This window comes from Sorex fumeus, unplaced genomic scaffold (assembly GCF_029834395.1).
Source record: "Sorex fumeus unplaced genomic scaffold, SorFum_2.1 ptg000054l, whole genome shotgun sequence".
NCBI lineage: Eukaryota > Metazoa > Chordata > Mammalia > Eulipotyphla > Soricidae > Sorex > Sorex fumeus.
Window position 1 is genome coordinate 41617474 of NW_026606111.1, and position 20061 is coordinate 41637534.

The window sequence follows — 20061 nt, forward strand, 5'->3', positions numbered from 1 at the left end:
ACAGGCATAAAAGGCTCTTGAAGAAATTTCTTATTTCTGATCATTAAAATCTCATTATGTAGATAACATAAGAAAAATTATCTTCAATTTCTAGAGTACTAGCCCAAAATGAATTTAGAAACATTTCTTGAAAGAGGAACCAAATTAGTTAACAACGCAAATTGCATTTAGAATGTTTGGGAGAATCATAACCACATCAATTACAAGAAGAATTTATTTATTTATTTATTTATTGCTTTTTGGGTCACACCCAGCGATGCACAGGGCTTACTCCTGGCTCTGCACTCAGGAGTTACTTCTGGCGGTGCTCAGGGGACCATATGGGATGCTGTGAATTGAATCTGGGTCGGCCGCGTGCAAGGCAAATGCCCTACACGCTGTGCTATCTCTCCAGTCCCATAAGAAGAATTGTTAGGTGTATCCAGTTACATATTTCATACGCGTATATATGAAATGTACACTTATATATGCTGTTTTTTTGTTTCTCTGACTTAAAATGTAATTTCCTTGAAAAATAATGTGTTATTTATTCTTATTCTAATGCCTACATTACTTTGATTTGATTTAATTACTACAACAATATAGATTTGCCATCCCTGTCTATAATTGGTGGATTCTCCTAATTCCAAGTTTACAGTCTTTCCTATCTTCAAAGGAGACCTCCTTATTGACTCAAGAACAACGTGTTATATTCCAATGGACCTCAGTAATGCTATGCTGACTTGAGTGGACTGGAGTTCAGGACCTTGCCCCCCCCCCCGCCCCCCCCCCCCCCAGTTTGTAAGGCAAAAGTTGCTCTTAGTGACATACTCAGCAATGCGGATCACGCCATAGATAGTCATTTTCAGCTTAAAGAGCCTGTCATTTATGAATGATTTCAGTATACAGATGGGGAAAACCGAGGGAACAATCACTTGTCTCCAGAAATTATTATTGGAAGAAAAGTGATTCTAAAACAGGCTATTTTGCCTTCCCTGGAGATTTCCCTCCCCCGCCCCCTTGAATTTAAAAAAAAATTTTTTTTTCTGCCACGAGCTCATTTGGGTGCTCTTTCAATAGGAATTTAGCCAGCCAGCCGGAGTTTTACGACTGACGACTCTTCCTATAAGTTCCTCCAGAGGTTTCATCATCAACCGGATGCTTTGGAACCACTCGGATCTTCTTTTCTGAATGCAACATTATTGTCAACAACCAAATGCGGAAAGTCGAAAACGTTTCTTGTACTGGCTTCCACTCCAAACCTGCCTCCCGCAGTAACCCGACTGTAGGGTGGGGGTGAGGGGTCCGTGTGAATTACCGTCTCCAGCTGCCACTGGCCCCGGACGTCCCGGGGGGTCTCCTACACAAAGGGTGAGCGAGGGGCGTGGGGGAGGCTGTGAGGCGTCACTGCCCCACCTGGCTAGGCGTTGTCCGCTCCAGTAGCCAGCCTGGGAGTGGCTCCCGAAGCCCGCTGAACTTGGGGCTCCGGCTATTTCGATGCCCCCCGAAATTGTCATCCGATCCAGACCCGTCAGAGAGAGAGAGGGGGGAGGAGAGGTAGAGGGGAGAGGGAGAGCAGCGGAGGGGAGCCGGGTGCATGCGTGAGCTGGGTGCTTACGTAGCAGCCAGCTCGGTGCTGGGATAATTAGAGAGGAGTTGGGCTGAGCCGAGTCTTCTTTTAGCCGCGGCGGTGGGAGCCGCAGCCGCCGCCCGGAGAGGCGCACCTGACTCCCGCCGCCCGTGCGCGCCCCGAGACGGGCTGGAGCCCCGCCGCCTCGGCCCGGGCCGCTCGGGGCGCACAAAGGCGGCAGCCGTCTTCGTGGCCTTTGCCACCCAGGCCCAGGAGTCCCGCTCCCTCTCTTCTCCTCTCCTCGAGGCGAGCGTGGTAGGGCCGGGGGTGGACCCGTGACAGCGGGGGGCACCCTAGTCTCCTCTTCTCTCTCGGCCCCCCGCACCCCCGCCGACTGGAAGAAGCAGCGGACGATGCGGCCAAGGTTGCCACCCAGGTGGTCTTCGGCCCGGGTCCCAGCTGCCGCCCCCTTTCTCTGCTCTCTCCATCCCACCCAGAGGAGTTGATGCTGCCGTCGCCGCTGCCGAAGCTGATGGATGCCGGGGAGTGCCGCATTGCTTAGCGTCCCCGCCTCCGGCTGTGCTGGTAGGAGTCGGTTGCTCTTTCTCTTCTCCAGCTTTGGGGTTTGATAGGAAAAAGGTAGAGCTCATTTCATCCTCTGCGCCCCATCTTCCCTCCCCCCCTCTTCCTCCTATCCCTCGAGCTTTGGAGATGTAGTATCCGGAGCGATCGCCCCTACCCCCACCCCCACCGGGCCGCCAGTCCTTTGAAATAAAGGGGCTAGAGGGAGGCAGAAGTTGGGGGTGGTGTTCGGGGGTTGGGGGGGGGCGCCCACGCTGGTGCCATCTCCATCCCAAACGCTCCCGGTGCCCTTATGAGATCACGGAGCATCTAAGAGGGCAGGCAAGAATGTGCGTGATCTGCAGGCTCCAACCTAATTGGATCCTAATTGTTTCAAATCAAATCTCAGGAATGCCTTTAATTAAAAAAAATAGCATCTTTGGATAAGCAGAAGGAGAAATAAAGCTCTCTTTTCTCTTTTCTTTTTCTTTCTGACCAAGATTCCTTCTCCCCGCCCTGGAGCGCAGCGCTGAAGAGCCACCTTATTATTAATCAGAATTCCCATCGCTATCCCTGGCAGGCTGAGCCTTCAGTCGGGGCCCGCAGCAGCCTCGCAGCAGCGCTGGGGTTGAGATGTGCGTGGGGGTTGTTTTTGTTACAGCTTGGAAGAGAAGAGGACCGCGCCAGGAGCGGCAACACCCGTGCTGGTTGGGAGTCCGAGTGTTCTATTAGGTGAGAGAAAGGACAGGAAGCGAAGAACTGGGCTGACCACATCCTTTTTAGAAGACAGGGAGGAGGGAACCAAAGTCAGGCGTTGTGTATTTTTTTTTTTTTTTTTTTTTTTTTTTTTTTTTAGGGGCTGGGGAGCGAAGTTTATATCCTTTTCAAAAAAGCTGCTGGAAAGCTGGAGCAACAGGGTACTTGACTGGACATCAAGGCAAATCATTTCCCGCGAAGAAGAAGAGGAAACCGGTCTTAGCCGGGGTCTGGAAGCCGGAGTGTGGTGGAGGTTTGTTGTGGGACAGTCAGCAGGAGGAAGGGAAGGCTCCCGAGTCAGAACAATGACTCATTTACAAGCCGGTCTCTCTCCAGAGACCCTCGAGAAGGCTCGCCTGGAGCTCAATGAGAACCCAGACACCTTGCACCAGGACATCCAGGAGGTGAGGGATATGGTCATTACCAGGCCGGACATTGGCTTTCTGCGCACAGATGATGCCTTCATCTTACGGTTCTTGAGAGCCAGGAAGTTTCATCACTTCGAGGCCTTCCGCCTCCTGGCACAGTACTTTGAGTACCGGCAGCAGAACCTGGACATGTTCAAAAGCTTCAAGGCCACTGACCCTGGCATCAAGCAGGCACTGAAGGATGGCTTCCCCGGGGGCCTGGCCAATCTGGACCACTATGGCAGGAAGATTTTAGTCCTTTTTGCTGCCAATTGGGATCAGAACAGGTAAATTCTAAACCCCAATTTCTACTAGGGATTCTTTTAATCTCCCATTTTCCAGAATCTGTTTTTAAGTCATATCCTAGTTTTGCAGCTGAACATTTTTATTTGGCAGGGAAAGGAAGAAAATGATAATGAGAAATGAATTTTGGTAGGTACCATGGCTAGGGAATGGTGAAAGACTCATTTTTACCTTTGAAATCCACCAAAGCCCCCAAATTGCTGTTAGAAGGTATAAATGTTGCCAATTAGGTTGTTTCATATCTAAATTAAGGTGCTGCATTTCATTTCCTAAGTTTACTGTTTTGTGTGAAAAATATGAGAATGGCCGAAACTTTTTCTACTAAGGAAATCCTAAGGAGAAAGTAGATTCATCTGCCCGATCATCACTGTTATAACCATTATCTTACACTTTCATAGTGAGGTTTACACTTCAAGAATAGCCTGGCTTTCAACCAAGATCAAGTAATTTCATTGTTTGAGAACTTTTCTGCTTGGTGATGTGTAGATGACGGTATGATGTGATGTGTGTCACTGCAATGAAAAGGAAGAGTTGTATCCTCTGTCACTGAGCATGCCTTGTGACACTAAAAATGAAGGCTGACTGGTGTGCTTGTTCTACACCTGTCACTAATCTAAAGAATATGTTTCCTGTCTGATATGATTTTTCATCTTTCGGACAAAATGGGACTGTTCAGATACATCCACTGGTACTTTTAGAATGCTTATGCTTTTTGATAGAGAAGAAATATTTTTATTTGATCTAGGTGAGAATAGAAAATGATGGTGACTCTTCTGAATCAGAATTATTTCCTTAGACTGAAAGAAACAAAAATATAAAAGACTTTTATAAGGAGGAGTTTTCAGCCTAATATATTATTACTGGGAACTTAAATATGTTACTAAATCTATGAATCTGGTTATTAAAACATTGGTGTATTTTTAATTCTGTGAATGGTGACTTTTGATGTCACTATCTCTGGTGCAATTGAAAAAGGCACTTAGTACTGAGAAATCATATAGGTAGCTAGATAGGTTTTTCATGGTCAAGGCATCTTAAAATGTAAATTAATATTTTACCAATTTTTCTCTTCAATTGTTCAGTGTTATCTTTTCATTTTTGAGAGCTGCTCGGATTTTTTTTTTTTTGCGGCAAATATAAGGATAAACTCTTTCCTGCACCATCCCAATGTAAAACTAAGAAACTCACAGAAAGAAAGGAGTTATTTTGCTTACTTTGATTACTTCAAAGTAAGCAGAGAAAGTTCTTTATTTCCTTTTCATCAGGTAGCAAAGTTTCTAGAATTATAAAATGTATCTTTTGATTATAATTCTTGAAAACACTTTGTCTCAGAGATACGATGCAGTCATGCAAACCAGTTTTTATGACTATCAAAACTGAAAATAGTTTTAAGAACCTGGTATTCTATGTATTCCAGGGAGTCTGTTCATGTCTAACTAACCTGCTTACTCTAATGTTATAACAACTAGATTGAAGCCTTATATTTTTCAGGCTGTTGTCAAACAGGAGCTGTAACAATTGTATAATTGAATATGTCTAAAAGTCTGTTAAAGATGACATTAGGAAGGCAGATTTCATTTGGAGAAACTTATAAGTACATCTGACCTATATTTAGGCAAATTAATATTCACAGAACTGCATAAACATGGAAATAACTTAGAATGTATATGAAGAGATGATTATTCTGGATTTACTACAGAAACTTTTTGTTTTCATTGCATGCTTTCATAAAAAGGTTGGCTATCAAGAATCAAAATCTGTATCTGGAAATCCAATATGGAAAGTTATTCATTTTTATATATACTGTATTTGATTAAGCCCACACAGAATTTTAAATATTAAAATTTTATACAAATGAAATTAAAGATAAGCTACTATGTCTTGTAATAGTCTATAATCAAGATTTATAGAGTGATGCTTGTGAATTGTTTCTATAGTTGGAAGTAAAAAGTTATCAGCAGTAATTTATATAATTTTTAGGGTCAAAGGGTATACTAATTAATTAGACATTGTTTAAAATTTAGTTGAATTTTTCCCCTTGTGTACTAAAAAAACCCTTCTTGTCTGTTTCTTTTCTGCCTTCCATCCCATATCTACATGTATACGATGATAGGAATAATTGTTTAAAAGGCTTATTCTCTTGTCATTCTCCATAACCTTTATCATAACCTTTGGGTCACATACATAAGAACATCTGCCCTGCCATAGAATCTAAACAATGGCTACCTTTTTGGGTGTACCTAGGTATACCCTATTTCCTACTTTTGGCTTAAATTTTTTTTCTTCACTTTGCAGCCTTGAGGATTACTTGAGTTGACCCCTATAATCTCTATTACCTTCCCTAGATTTTCACTCTACTATTGCTCTAAGTGGATATACCATGTGCTAAAGTCTATGCTTCTTCTCCCTTCTTTTTTCTGTGAGTCTGATCTTTCCTTCCTGTTCTGATCCAACCAGTCCACATCAATATGGGTATCCTGAGAAAACTAACATTTGATCATAATTCTGGCCATATTCCTTGAATTGTTCAGGCAATTACCCGACATTTAGGAAACTAAAAGGATGTTGTTTTAAAGTGCAATAAGAGGTAATTGTCAGGGATTATAAAGGTAATTACAGAAATGAAAAAGAAGAAAGTACTCCCCTTTAATTGAAAAAAAAAATGGGTGTTCCCAGCTTCCAAAGAAGAAAAAATATTTTTAAAATAATTTTAAAAACTTTATGAAGACATCTAAAATAATTATCTGTACAAAAATATGAAAACTCTTATTATATCATTGTTATATTTATAACAGCATAAAAATTCGTTAATTATCAATATAAATTTGCATTGAATTGAACTATATACTAAAAGAATTCTAATAGTAAGATGCCCGAAATATATTTTTTCCTATATTAAATTGTCTGTTGTCTCTGCTCCTCAGGAGACTAAAAGCAATAAAAGTGTGTGAGATGGTGACTATAAATAAAACAGCATCTCTACTGCAATGTTCTGTGGGTCAATTTCAGGTTATTGTAAAAATTTGGTCCATTTCCAGTTCTTTACAAGAGTCATTGAATCTTTGGGGGATGTAAAGGTAAAATCATAATACTTTGCAGTATGCCATCTTCTAGCAGTCTAAAAACATTGAAATCCTAAAATGCCAAAAATGACTTTAATTTGTTGTCTGTGGTATATTTTTAAAAAGAATGGAACAGGATCAGACTATTTGCTATATTTATTGAACAGATTATAGCTAGAAAAAATCATACTATTTTATCTATTCCATTTCAGATTGTTTAACATAATTTCTGAAAACAAAACTAAATTCTTCAGAGCTGAAACAACTAAATTGCTCTACCACATTACTGGGATACATAGTGTCCATATAGGACATGCTGTATTTCTGGAGTGAACGTGCCCTTCTTATGTGTCAGAAGATGTTTTAGAATTTGTTCATCTGATTTGAACAGTAGAGCAAGAGGATAATAGATTATGAGGGTGAAGAGATACCACTACTTTTACAAAGAGAAATTTTGAAATGAAAGTCTATTTTTCTAGGGCAGGGAATGAGTCCTCTCAGAGTTGAGACCCACTGGCACATAACTATGAATACTCATGAATAACTGGTGTCATCTGAAACTTAATGGTCTTGAGTATTCTAGTAGCTGAACTCTTAAGTTATCAGCTAGCCTGCAAATAGTACTTTGACTTTTTAGTTTTTTAAAGTAGTTCCATATAATTTAGTACAACAAACATCCATTTTTCTGAAATCTCCCTAATAACTATTAGAAAATAATTAATTCCAGCTAAGAAAATTGTTTTTAGAATAAGGACAATTCAGAAAGCATTGACTGTCTGTCTCTGTTTGGCTTGTTATAATGGACATTGATTATCACTTAGAGTATTGAAATTCTGAATGGGGTAGACTGGTCAGACATTGTTATGATCCTCAATCTTCACTTAATCTTAACCAAAAGCCTGAGAAGTGATCCTCTATCTTATCGTGGAATTTTCCAAAAAAAAAATTTTTAATGTCAGCTTGTTTGTCCTCACTCTGTCACTTTTTGAATTAAAAGTTATGATGCAAGTGGTTATTTACTAGTTTCAGTTTATATTATGATTATGTTCCATTTATGAAAATAATATGGCCCATTTTTAAAATAAAAGTTTATGTAATGTTAATAAAAAATGATACGCTGCTATACAATTTCACTTTAACTCAAACTACAAAATTTTTTTTGGAAGTGTACAAAAATAAAATAAAAAGGACAAGAGATAAAATAATGTGATTTGGAATAGATTTAAACAGTCAAAGGAAATCACCTAGATGATTGGGAAGAAACACTCATAAAATATCTCAATAAAACTAAATAGGAAAAGGAGTTTTGGTGCTTTGGTCTGAGTTTCAAGACTAAAAAACCTCCATTTATGTAAATAATCAACTATTTAGCAATATTTTTCTTCATAGTCTAATATATAGTGCCAAATCAAGGATCTTTATGAAAAAATATTGATGCATTGATATCTATGTTATGGCAGATAATAGGATTAGGATCACAATAGACATGGTAGGTATGGATTCCATGGCATTTCTTTTGGGAAGAACTTTATTTTTGCTTCCTTATAGGGAAGTTTTTTTTTTAATGAATACTCTAGAAATTGCAGCTTATTTCAAACTGTGTCTTTGGTTTATAGCATAGAAAATGGGAGATAGAAAATATTGACCTGAGAAATGTTATCAAAATATTAGAACAAAACTCTTAAAAATAGGCCGATCTATAAAAACTGGGACAATTATGCAGAAATTAGTGAAACATTCCTGAAATACCAGCAAAGGTCAAGAGCATCAGTCTTTAGAAGGCTATTGATTGGGTTAGGCCCTGACAAGACTATTTTCAAGTTTCAAATATGTGACTTTCAACAAAGTTGAAAAAAAGTAAAGAATTTGAGGTTACTTATGATACAATGGAAGTGTGCCTCAAAATAAATGTTTAAATTAGTCCAGAATGTGAGCCAATGGTTAACAAATTAACAAGTTATTCTTAGTAAATTACAACATTTCCTCCATTCTGGCACACACAGAAAATGGGCTTTTTTTAAAGTTATTGAAGACATCTACATATATTTCATTAATACATTAAGTGGAATTTTTGAAATGGAGGAAAGGATATTCCTGTGCATTGGATCCTTATGACATTAAATAACTAACTAAATGGGTAGTACTTAAGTCAATTCCAATTCCTAAAAGCACACTTTAGTAATGTATCTGCTATGTAGGTAGAAACTAGTCAGCACAAGAGGAAGATGAAGACATGTGACAAACTCTTTGAGCCACATCCTCTGGAAAGAAAGAAATGAAAAGCAGAATAACTAGCAGAGGTTGGAAATGATGAATTGGGGTACAGATAGTCAGTGTTGGAGGCAAGGGCAAAAAGACAGCTTCTGACTACCCAAGGTGCTGTGTAGGGAACTGATTGTCAGCTTTTTAGGTCTGTACCTGGAAATAACCATTGTAGTGAGAATACCAGCTTTTTGTTTTTTTAAATGTTTTTATTAATCTGTTCATTCATTTATTTAAAATACCTCAGATATGTGTTATTGCGATATCCTCTTCTAAGCACTTCAAAATGTTTATTACATATTATCACTATCATTTATGGTAGGTAGGTCCTGTTAATATCTCGATTTTGCTGATGAGTACAGAGATCATTTTAATATTTCACACAACTTGCAAGTTTATTAAGAATTAGTCACACTTTATGGTGTGTGTGTGTGTGTGTGTGTAGAGTTCTTAACAGTTATGAGGGAAACAATTAAGTAAAATTGTACCAAAAAAACTCTCATAATTATAAAAAATTCAATCTAAGGCTTAGAAATCAGTAAACATAAAGATATAGAAAATTTAATGAAATGTTATGTTAATAGAAAAAGTCATCTGAAGGTAAAAATTGTACTAATGAAATGTTTGCTAATTATTTCTTAAAGAATTTTAATTTTGAAATGTTTATATTTTCCAGCACAATTCTGCCCTGTTTTATTTTAAATTATATTTTAGTGAATTTTATTTATCAAAAATCTGTTGGTACAGCTTTTTAAACTTTCTCCCTCCCCCTCAAAGAAACCTTTTCCTTTATATGTTTCATTGCTGATGATTCTGTTGTTCTCACTCACCTATTTTTTCTTAACAGTAAAATTGACGCAAGGCTGGGGGTTGGAGCAATAGCACAGAGGGTAGGGCGTTTGCCTTGCATGCGGCCGACCCGAGTTCGATTCCCAGCATCCCATATGGTCCCCTGAGCACCTCCAGGAGTAATTCCTGAGTACAGAGCCAGGAGTAACCCTTGTGCATTGCCGGGTGTGACCCAAAAAGCAAAATAAATAAATAAAAAATAAAATTGATGCAAGGCTGTAACAATTTTCTTTAGCTCAGTGACACGAAGCCAGACAGATGAAGCTTTTCAAGTCTATTATTTTCTCTAGAATTTATAAATCTAAGCTTCTTTCCAGCTCAACTCTGAAGCCTTGTCCAAAGACACCTTCTGGGTCAGGTTGGAGCTTATCTAATATTTGGCATGTGTACATGTTTGTACTGACTCTGTGGTCTATCTTCAGACACACATTATGCTACTGAATTATGAAAAAGAAGAACAGAGGTTCAAACTACGTTCAAGGTTTAAACACTGAAGAGTAGAGAGAACTGGTTTGTATTGTATCTGGAAGACTAGTTTTCCTGGTAAACACTCTTCTTTGTAGTTGGGTCAGACAAACTATTTCTGTTCTCTAAAATATTGTGACTTAATCTATAAAATTCTCGGAGACATCAACATGTCTTTATTTCCAAGATAGCACTGTAGCACTGTTCTCCCGTTGTTCATCGATTTGCTCGAGCGGACCCAGTAACGTCTCCATTGTGAGACTTGTTGTTACTGTGTTTGGCATATCGAATACATCGTGGGTAGCTTGCCAGGCTTTGCCAAGATAATAGTAAAAAAATAACAGAGATTTTGAGTTTGTTTTGAAATTAAGATAATATTTATAAAATTGCTGTGGAAATGTTAAATCGTTACACAGATAGAGTATTACTGTTATTGCCAATCAGGTAACATAAAACACTTAGGTTCATCACATTTAGAACTAATGATACCCTGTGGCATTTCTAAAGTTAATTCTTCGCCATGTCTCTTCCCTAGCACCTTTCTAATGAAAAGTGCTTGAGACATTAGAAAACATGGCTTAATGAAAACTGAAGGGTGGGGCAGTCTTAATGAAGAATTTAATACTGGATGATTGATTTAGCGACAAAGGGAAATTACTTGCTGTTGTGCTGCTAAATTTCATGCCAAGATGCCAATTCTTGTCTTCTTAACAGACTGAAGAAAGGAGTTAGAGAGTATAGAGGGGAAAATGACCGACTTGCGATTTAGGCTTCCCTTTGGACATATTGTAAGCTGTGTTAAAGGATGCCTGTGAACTACATGAGAAAAATGCATACCAGAAAACCCACTAAAACTTACATGACCAGTTAAAGGATAAACCTGCTCTTCAGTGCATAGGTATTAAACAGGAGATAGTGTGTTAAACTGTTCTCCACATAGTTTTTATATTATAGTGGCGTTGATTTTTTTAAGAGCCATGATGCACATTATCTGGAGTCCCTATTGTAAAATTTCTTACTAGAGTCATTATTCTTCTTACAATATGCTATGCATCATCATCTCCAAGTTGATTTCAGATTCAGCTTAACTTAATGCTATTCTGGGAAGCACAATCAGAAGTCAGTAGATGCATTAATGTGCTAGTTTGTTATTTATGGCTTTCTTCCAACACACAAAGGAAGAATAGCAATGATGGAGCTTCAGTGACTGAGGTGTAAACCTCAAATATGAACAAGTGGTTTATTGAAGTAAAATATTATTTGTATTTAAACAGTTAAAATAAATTTGAAAAAATTATGGGGGAGTCCTGAAAGATAAAATTAATTAAGAGACCTCATTTCTTTGAAATAAATTACACAGATCTTAGTATGATATGAGATAATAATCTGCTTAGGGATAACCTGCAGAGCTGCTAATGGTAGAAATATGACATGCTTGACCACAGAGAACAGGCATATCAAGAATGCTTTTGATTTTTCCCTTGAATGCAAGTAACTAGTACATTTTCTTTATTTTTTCTTATGTTAAAGTTAATATGATTTAAAGTTAATATGTAAAAACTGCTTAATTCTACTTTCTGGAGTACAATTATTAAGAAACTTGGATGTGCTATTGAGCATTTACTAAACCTTCACTGCTCATCTGGAGTTTATCTTATTCTATATTTTTTTGAATAATGAAATGCGTACCAATATTTTCCTTATTTGAATAGTTTTGGAAAACTATAATCCAGGTGTGTAAATTAAATTGCTTCTTCTTTTCAGCCTTTCCTAGTATCAGGATTTATTTTTACTGCACACAATGTATCATTCCAAAGTTGATTTCAAATTCAAATATTACTTAATGTTATTTTGATGCTACTTAATGTTATTTTGATATAAAAACTCTTTTACATTATTATAGGTGACATAAGAATGACCTTTGTAAGTGGAAACTCTGTTGGCATTTATAAACTTTCAATATTTTTGTGATCCTATCATTATAAATTTTAGGAATTTAGTAATCTTTTAGAGGGGTACTTGAATTTCAACCAGAAAAAAATATATCTTACAAAACTTTATAAAACCTTGATTTAACTTTCTTGTCTATGTTTGTAGGTAGGTAATTGTATTTAGAAAAAGAAATAATCCACTATGAAGTAACAGATGATTTAACTATGAAGTAACAGATGGTTTTCATGGATTTCTTTTGGTCTATTCCACCTTTCCTTATATTCTACAAATATATTATAATTTAAAGATAAATACATAGTAGAGTTCTGAAAGAGTTTAATTGTTTTATATATTCAGTAACCTTGAATATATAAAACATCCCTAGACCTGTAAACCAGCCTGCTTGTCATAGTTTAGACATTAGACATTCTCTCTTGACTTTTGCTATTTACAGTAAAGATAGGCTTTTATAAAGATAATCACTAACTTTCAAGCTAAAAATGTATAAATTGTCTTCAATTCTGATTATACATGTTTGGTATACCATGTCTGTAGTTATAATAAAAAGTATCCTGTGTGTATATTACAACCAGCATTTGTTGAGTATCTGCTTTATATCTACCATTGTGAAAATGGTTTTATCTGAATGAGATTTTCAACAACTACCCTCTGGTCCTTTGTTCCACTTGCCTAGCCGCTACCAGTGAGACTGACTGTGATCATCACCGTTGCTTCCTTTCATTCATATAAGAAAACAGATCTCAATTTATATACCTGTGACATATCTAATTTATATACTTGTGACAACTTATGAGAGATAGAGAGGACCTTATGACACTGTATTCTTGGGGTAGTTAATGCCGGTATCCAAAAATGATTCTATTACATCTGCATCACTTTATAGGTTCAAAAAAAAATGAGACCTACAGAAAGTGAGAAATCACCAAGGTTTCTTTGCTGATTAAAATTTCTTTTTTGGACTACCATGTTTTCTTCAATTGCTTCCAAATGTTTTTAGAAGTGAAAAGTAGAGCTTCTCCCTCATGTCTCTCTTGTACTGTCTTCTTGGTGAGCCCAACACTTTCTCTAAACACAGCTGATTTCTACTAATCCATAACCCTCCTCATCTCACCTCTTTTCCAAGTTCTCTATCTCTTTCTGAAAATTTCCCTAAGGAGAAAACTCTTGAAATGCAGCTTATCATAACTTGAGATTACTGACACATTTCATAAATTTTATAATTTTAATGATTCTTTAAATAGCATATTCCAGTCCAATTCCAACTATGTCTTCTTTTGTATTATTGATATTAATGAAATAATGTATCACTTATGCTCTTAAATGAGAATCTATGTCACATTCTGTTTTCTCTCTTAATCCCTACACCTTACTATTAAATTTTAACAATTTTTGCCTCCGAAGAACTTCTCAAATTTGTCTTCTTTTTGCTGATTCTTTCATGATAGTATACTAATTTACTATTAGAAATTTTGTAGTCTGCTCTATTTTATAAGACCTTTAAGGGGAATTACTGTTATTTCTACACTGTATGAGACACTGTACTAAGACAGAAAGCAGAAAAATAAGACAACCCTGAAAGTTAATAGAATTCATCATTCTGTAATAGGCAGCTATACTTTCCCCTTGGTTTTCATGGATTTCTTTTGGTCTCTTCCACCTTTCCTTATATTCTATCTCTATGATACAAGTTCAGTATAAGGAATTAAAACTTGTTGTAACTTTTAAACTATGACTATTCCCATATAATGTTTTTATTTATTGAGAATATTACAAATATTGATCTCAAGATTTTCAAATATGAAGAAGTAAAGAGTCAAGATTACTGAGAGTGTATTAATCTATTTTAATGAATCACATATAGTTTTTCTTAGTTGAAATGAGGGTTCAGAAACCACAGGAAGGCTGAGATAGAAATGTTGTAAAGGTTGAAGCAGACTAGAATTTTCAAAAGCATTTTAGTTTGCTTTGGTAGAACACATTTTATATATTCCCTGAGTACATAAAAGTAAATCTCTTTTGACAAAAATTTAAGATATTTGTATATTACTAAAGACTTTATAGATTTTACTAAATCTGTTGTCAAATTTAATGAAGTTCTTTTCTGTTGCTGATAGGTATACATTGGTGGATATTTTGCGTGCCATCTTACTTTCCTTAGAAGCCATGATTGAAGATCCTGAACTTCAAGTGAATGGATTTGTTTTGATCATAGACTGGAGTAATTTCACCTTTAAGCAAGCCTCTAAACTTACACCAAGCATGCTGCGTTTGGCTATTGAAGGCCTTCAGGTAAAGACTTATAAGTTATCCAGTTTCTTAATCCCCAGTTTTAACTTCTTATATCTAAAGTGTTAGAACAATGAAATGTCTAACTTAAATATGTAATTTTCAAGAACAAATACTACATTAATTGCTGAATAATTAAAAGAAATTAATATAAGCGTTAGATCAATAGCACAGTGGGTAGGGCATTTGCCTTGTACGCGGCTGACCCGGGTTCGATTCCCAGCATCCCACATGGTCCCCCAAGCACCGGTAGGAGTAATTTCTGAGTGCACAACCAGGAGTAACCCCTGAGCATCGGCTGGGTGTGACCCAAAAAGCAAAAAAAAAAAAAGGAAAGAAATTAATATAAAAAAGTTTATAAACATGTGAAAAATGTTAAAATGTGAAAGTAGATGGGAGTCTGTGATACTTGAGGCTGGAGAGATAGTGCAGTGTGTAAGGACTTTTGGCTTGAATGCTGCTGAACCAGGTTCTATCTCCAGCACCCTCACATAGTCCCAAAATGGAGCTAGGAGTTTTTCCCTACACAGAGAGACAGGAACAAGCCCTGGGCAAGCTGGATGTGGCCCAAAACCAAATAAAAAACCAAATAGGATTATTCTCCTAAATCATTACTTTTGTTTTATTTTAATTGTTTTAATTAAAAAATAAAAAAAAACCTTATACATGTAAGTCAAGCATTCTATCTCTGAACTACATCCCTAGCCCATACTTCCTTTTACGTGACTTTCCAATTGATAGCCAGGAGGAATAAATGCTCTCTTACTCAGCAGTCTCAGTACCGAGAGAAAAGAAAGGTACTGAGACACATATAGGGAATAATGATAAGAGAGTGGCTTCTTTGCAGCAGCACACTGCACAGCCAGGATTATCATCTCTTTCTCTAGACCTAAGCATAGAAGTGATATCTGATAACAGTTTCCACTGTGCTAACATCCATGTGCTAACACTCATACTTAAGAATTTCTGATAGTCATATGGCTATTGAGGAAGAGTTCGAAAATCTAAATTGTTAGCTTTTTCTCCTCCAATGACTTAACCACATTACAGCCAAAAATTCCATAGTGTGTGTGTGTGTGTGAGAGAGAGAGAGAGAGAGAGAGAGAGAGAGAGAGAGAAGTTGAGTCTAAAATATCTAATCAAGTAACATTTTTCTCAGATTAATAAATTAAAGAAGCCCAAAGAGTACAGGGATGAGACAATGCATGTTTGAATAAGTTAGGGTTCATTTTAATGATTAAGTTAAGCATAGATGTGGCTAGAAGCAATTTTTTAAAAACTTTTTTTTATTGAATAATAACGAGATACACAGTTACAAGGTTGTCCATGATTGGGTTTCAGTTATATAATGTCCCAATACCCATCCATTCACCAGTGTATGTTTCCTGCTATCAATGTCCCTAGTTTGCCTCTCCTACTCCTACTTGCCTCTGTTGCAGGCACTTTTCTTTCTTTTTTTTTTTTTCTTTTTGGGTCACACCCGGTGATGCACAGGAGTTTCTCCTGGTTCATGCACTGAGGAATTACTCCTGGCAGTGCTCAGGAGACCATATGGGATGCTGGGAATCAAACCTAGGTCGGCTGCATGGAAGACAGATGCCCTACCCGCTGTACTATTGCTCCAGCCCATGCAGGCACTTTTCTTTGTCATTCTATGTTAATAGGAAGTTTAGCAAAGTGGTCATAATAAGAATGCTGACAGAGGTATGTTATCTTAATATGGTAGCCGACATTTTTATAAAATCAGAATTTGAAAATACAATATTAGAGTAAATATTATGTAATTATATTTCAAAAGCACTTGCTTTTGAATTGAGAAAGGGGAAATTATATTCACAAAATATTAAGCACCATATTATTTCCTAACATTGTTTTATAGATCATTGGTCTTTTTAAAAATCTAAATCTCAATATGTAATATTTTCTCTGTATTACTTTCTCAGGTGTGTAGTAACAAGTCATAACACATTTGGTGATCTTAATAAATTCTTTTTCTACCAGTGCCCCAGGGAACCCGCCCAGTGCCCTCATCCACCCCTGTTAGTTTTAGCTCTCCAGATTAACTCTTAAATCATATTGCTTTTATCCATTTGTTGCTCCCGAACTATCTTTATATTGAGAAAGACAAATATTTTTATATTGTTTTCTATATTCTTTTCCTTTCGACTGATTTCACTCATCATTATACCCTCTAAGTTCCATACATATGTTGCACTTTCTATTTGAAAGTAACAGAGTCACTTTCTTTACCTCTGCAAGTGACATTCTTGAGTAAATTGCAAACGTCCAAGTTCCCTGTGATGGAGGCTAAGTGAAGACTTTCTTTTTTTTTTCCTGATAAACAAGGGGAAATATTATTAACACAACCACAAATTGATAATCTGCTCATGGTATTGAACTAAGGAAACTTAATGTTTCTATGGTCTGATTCTACAAATATTTCTTACAAAATGAAAGACATTAAACATTTTAACCTTTATAGTACAATTGCTTAATGGATGAGAGACAATAACAGATATTTTTAATGATAATAAGCAGTCAAGCTTCTTCGCAAGGAAAAGGGAAAGAGAAAATTGTCTTCCTACTTACAAGAACCTAATTGATTAGGGTAGTCATAGTAACAGAAAACATTTTAGACAATCAATACAAGATTAAGTGAATGTGACTTGTAGACTCCAAGTTATCTGCCTGGGAAGCCAATTAAAAAGTGAAATGTTTGGAAATGCCTAGAATAGCCTAGACTAAATTTACAGAGAAATGTGCTTTTAGAATTTTTGCTTGCTGTTGCTCTATTTTATTTTCTTCTAAAATATTTTCATACTTAAAACTCATTAGCAATAAAAATGCAAGCATTTTTTGTTTGGGGGCCACACCTGGTGGTGCTTGCATGCTACTAGCTCAGGGGTCACTCAGGAAATTTAGCGGATCATGTGGGGACACGATTAAAGTAGCCCCCTGCATGCACTCTGTCTATTGAGCTGTCTGGCCCTCCAAACTTTTTCTTTAAATTCTAGATTCTTTGATTTGTGAATTAAAAAAATAATTATCCTTACCCTACTTATGTTGTTGACTGTCCCTTACTATTGCTTTATTTGTTAGCCCTGGGAGGCTGTGTCTCTGTGTTTTTGTTTTGACAGTTTCACAGAAATCCCCAAACTGCATCTGCTAGAAAGAACATAATGTAGTCAAGACATGACCTGCTGGCAAGGCTGTAACAAGGGACTGAATAGCTCTTTGAATTGCTACATAGGGCTCAGATGTAGGACCATAACGAAGATTGTAAATCAATGCCAGATATTGTAAGAGCCCTTAATAAATAGAACTTGTGAAAGAATGAAGACTATGTTATCAATTCTCAGTACTTAATGTTGGTCCATTTGACTCAAGTGTTCCGTGTTAACAGCAACAACCAATCTGCTCTCTCTCAGAGCTCTGGTCATTCATGGAGATGACTGAAAGTGCTTTCACTATCAATTCATGCTCTGTTTATTTGGAAGCCCAGTCCTACCTAGGGGTTCTTGCCAAAAACAGAGAGACATGCTAATGACTCAGAACATCATGGTGCTTTCACCATGCAGATGAGGTACTTCATTAATTTTAGTTGCAGAAGCAATAATACTGGGTAGGGTGTTTACCTTGTACACTACTCACCCTGGTTTGATCCCTGGCACTGCATATTGTCCCTGAGCACTGCCCAAAGTAATTATTTTCCTATTTATTTAATTGTATTCTTAATTTCTGAGTACAGAGTCAGGAGTAACCTTTGAGCACTGCCAGATAGAGTCCCCAAAAAAAGAAAAACCAAAAACACCTTTAATCTAATCTTTGCTTATTCAGTTTTCCAAATTCTACCTGTTATTTCTAGGATTTTGAGCTTGGTGTATGTTTGTGTGTGTGTGGGGGGGGGCAAAGAGGTGGGGCAAAGGATAGTATAAAATATTAAAAAGGAACTCAGTGACATTTTGAGTAAATTAGGAATTTATAATAAAATAAATGCTATTGCAACAATGTCTTTTTCCAGTGACTGTGAACCTGCCAATAGTTTTCAGGCTTATAGTATGACAGTTGACATCTTGCATCTTGCATATCAACTCTCTTGTAAATGTAGGGTATCATGGTCGGAAAGGGATTGGAATAACAGTCCCTTTTGAAAAATGAGCACACGGGGGAGCGGCGGGGACCTCATGGGAAGGGGGGCTTTGTGGGCCGTCCCCCACGCCCCACCGAGGTCGCCAGCTGCCCCCCACGAGCGGCTCTCCGGCACGACCACGACTCCAGGGCACAGAAACCAATCTCTTAACTAGCTAACTTTTAATAGAAATTCTTCCAGGGTCATTAAGTAAAATAGCAGAAATTCAAAACCGCGCGGCCGCGACATCATTTTATTCTTAAACCAAGTTGTAGAAAGCAAATCATTTCACAACGCTGTTTCAGCATGTCTGATTGGGGGAGGGGTGGGTCGTAAACTCTAAACAATAATTGTGCATCTTCTATCGAAATAATCTATCTCGTCAAAGTAGATAGAGTATTAACTAGAACTCATCTGCCTCACAAAGAATTGGGAGGGGTGGGAGGTGGGGGTCTATTGGGATTCGGGGTTAAAAATGAGTATTGGTAAAGGGAAATGTGTTTGGTATCTACATGACTGAGACCTAAACCCGAAAGCTCTGTAACTTTTCCCACAGTGATTCAATAAATAAATAAATTATAAAAAAAAAAAAAAAAAAGAAAAATGAGCACAGACTCATGAACTGTGTTCAGACAGCCTGAAGGTGGGAACGTTCCTCCACCCACACCCCCAACCCAGATTTTAAGCACAGAGAGAACCATACTGAGAAACAGTGACAGGGCAGTGTGTAAAAAAAAAAAAAGTGACAATTTGTTCATCACATGCATATCTGTCTGAGCTAAGTGTACTTCCTTTCAGTTGTTATTTAAACTGAAAGAAAATGAGCAAAACCCCTAAAGTAGCTTTATTCATGGTGTGAAAACATGGTGAGTTTAGCTGAGCAGTTTAGTCTGTCGAAGTAGGACATGGGAGGTCTTTCTCTAAAGCTAACAATAGACTTTTAAAAATAGGCTTGTTAACAATGGAAAAGCTATATAAATATTCTCTGAAAGGAGGCTAACAATTATGAAACACTTGACAATGGGTAAGATAAATTATGAATACATATATGTGTGCATACCATATTCCAAATGTCTACATATATGTATTTATATCTCACAAGCAAATGTTTATATGTACCACTGTTTTTTAAATTGCAGTTTATTTCTTTTGATTAGTGTATAAATCTGTTAAAAATATCTCTCTGTGGAAATTACATATTAGTGTTGATTGAAATTGAAAAGATGAGTGCTATGGAGTTCTTAACTTATTGAATTAGTATATGTAATATATATAATATATAATATATATAATATATAATGTATAGTATATAATATATACATTATATTATGTATATTAGTGTTATTAGTATATATTATTATTAATAAAATTTGAGACTTATATTTTCAAAACTGGGAATGAAATAAGAATTATCATTTCCTTTACATAATTGAAGCAACAAAAAAAGAAGCAAATAATTTTTTGGTCTAAGTCTTTGAG

General features: G+C 36.8%; 1 protein-coding gene across 1 annotated transcript in view; it reads left to right on the forward strand.

The window, feature by feature from the left end:
* The first annotated feature begins 3133 nt into the window (after window positions 1–3133).
* CLVS2 (clavesin 2) overlaps window positions 3134–20061 on the forward strand; it is a 57486-nt gene continuing 40558 nt past the window's right edge. The window contains exons 1-2 of the mRNA XM_056125066.1: window positions 3134–3560; window positions 14282–14456. Coding sequence (XP_055981041.1) covers window positions 3172–3560; window positions 14282–14456 — 564 coding nt within the window. The 5' untranslated portion in view covers window positions 3134–3171. The remainder of the gene's footprint in view (window positions 3561–14281; window positions 14457–20061) is intronic.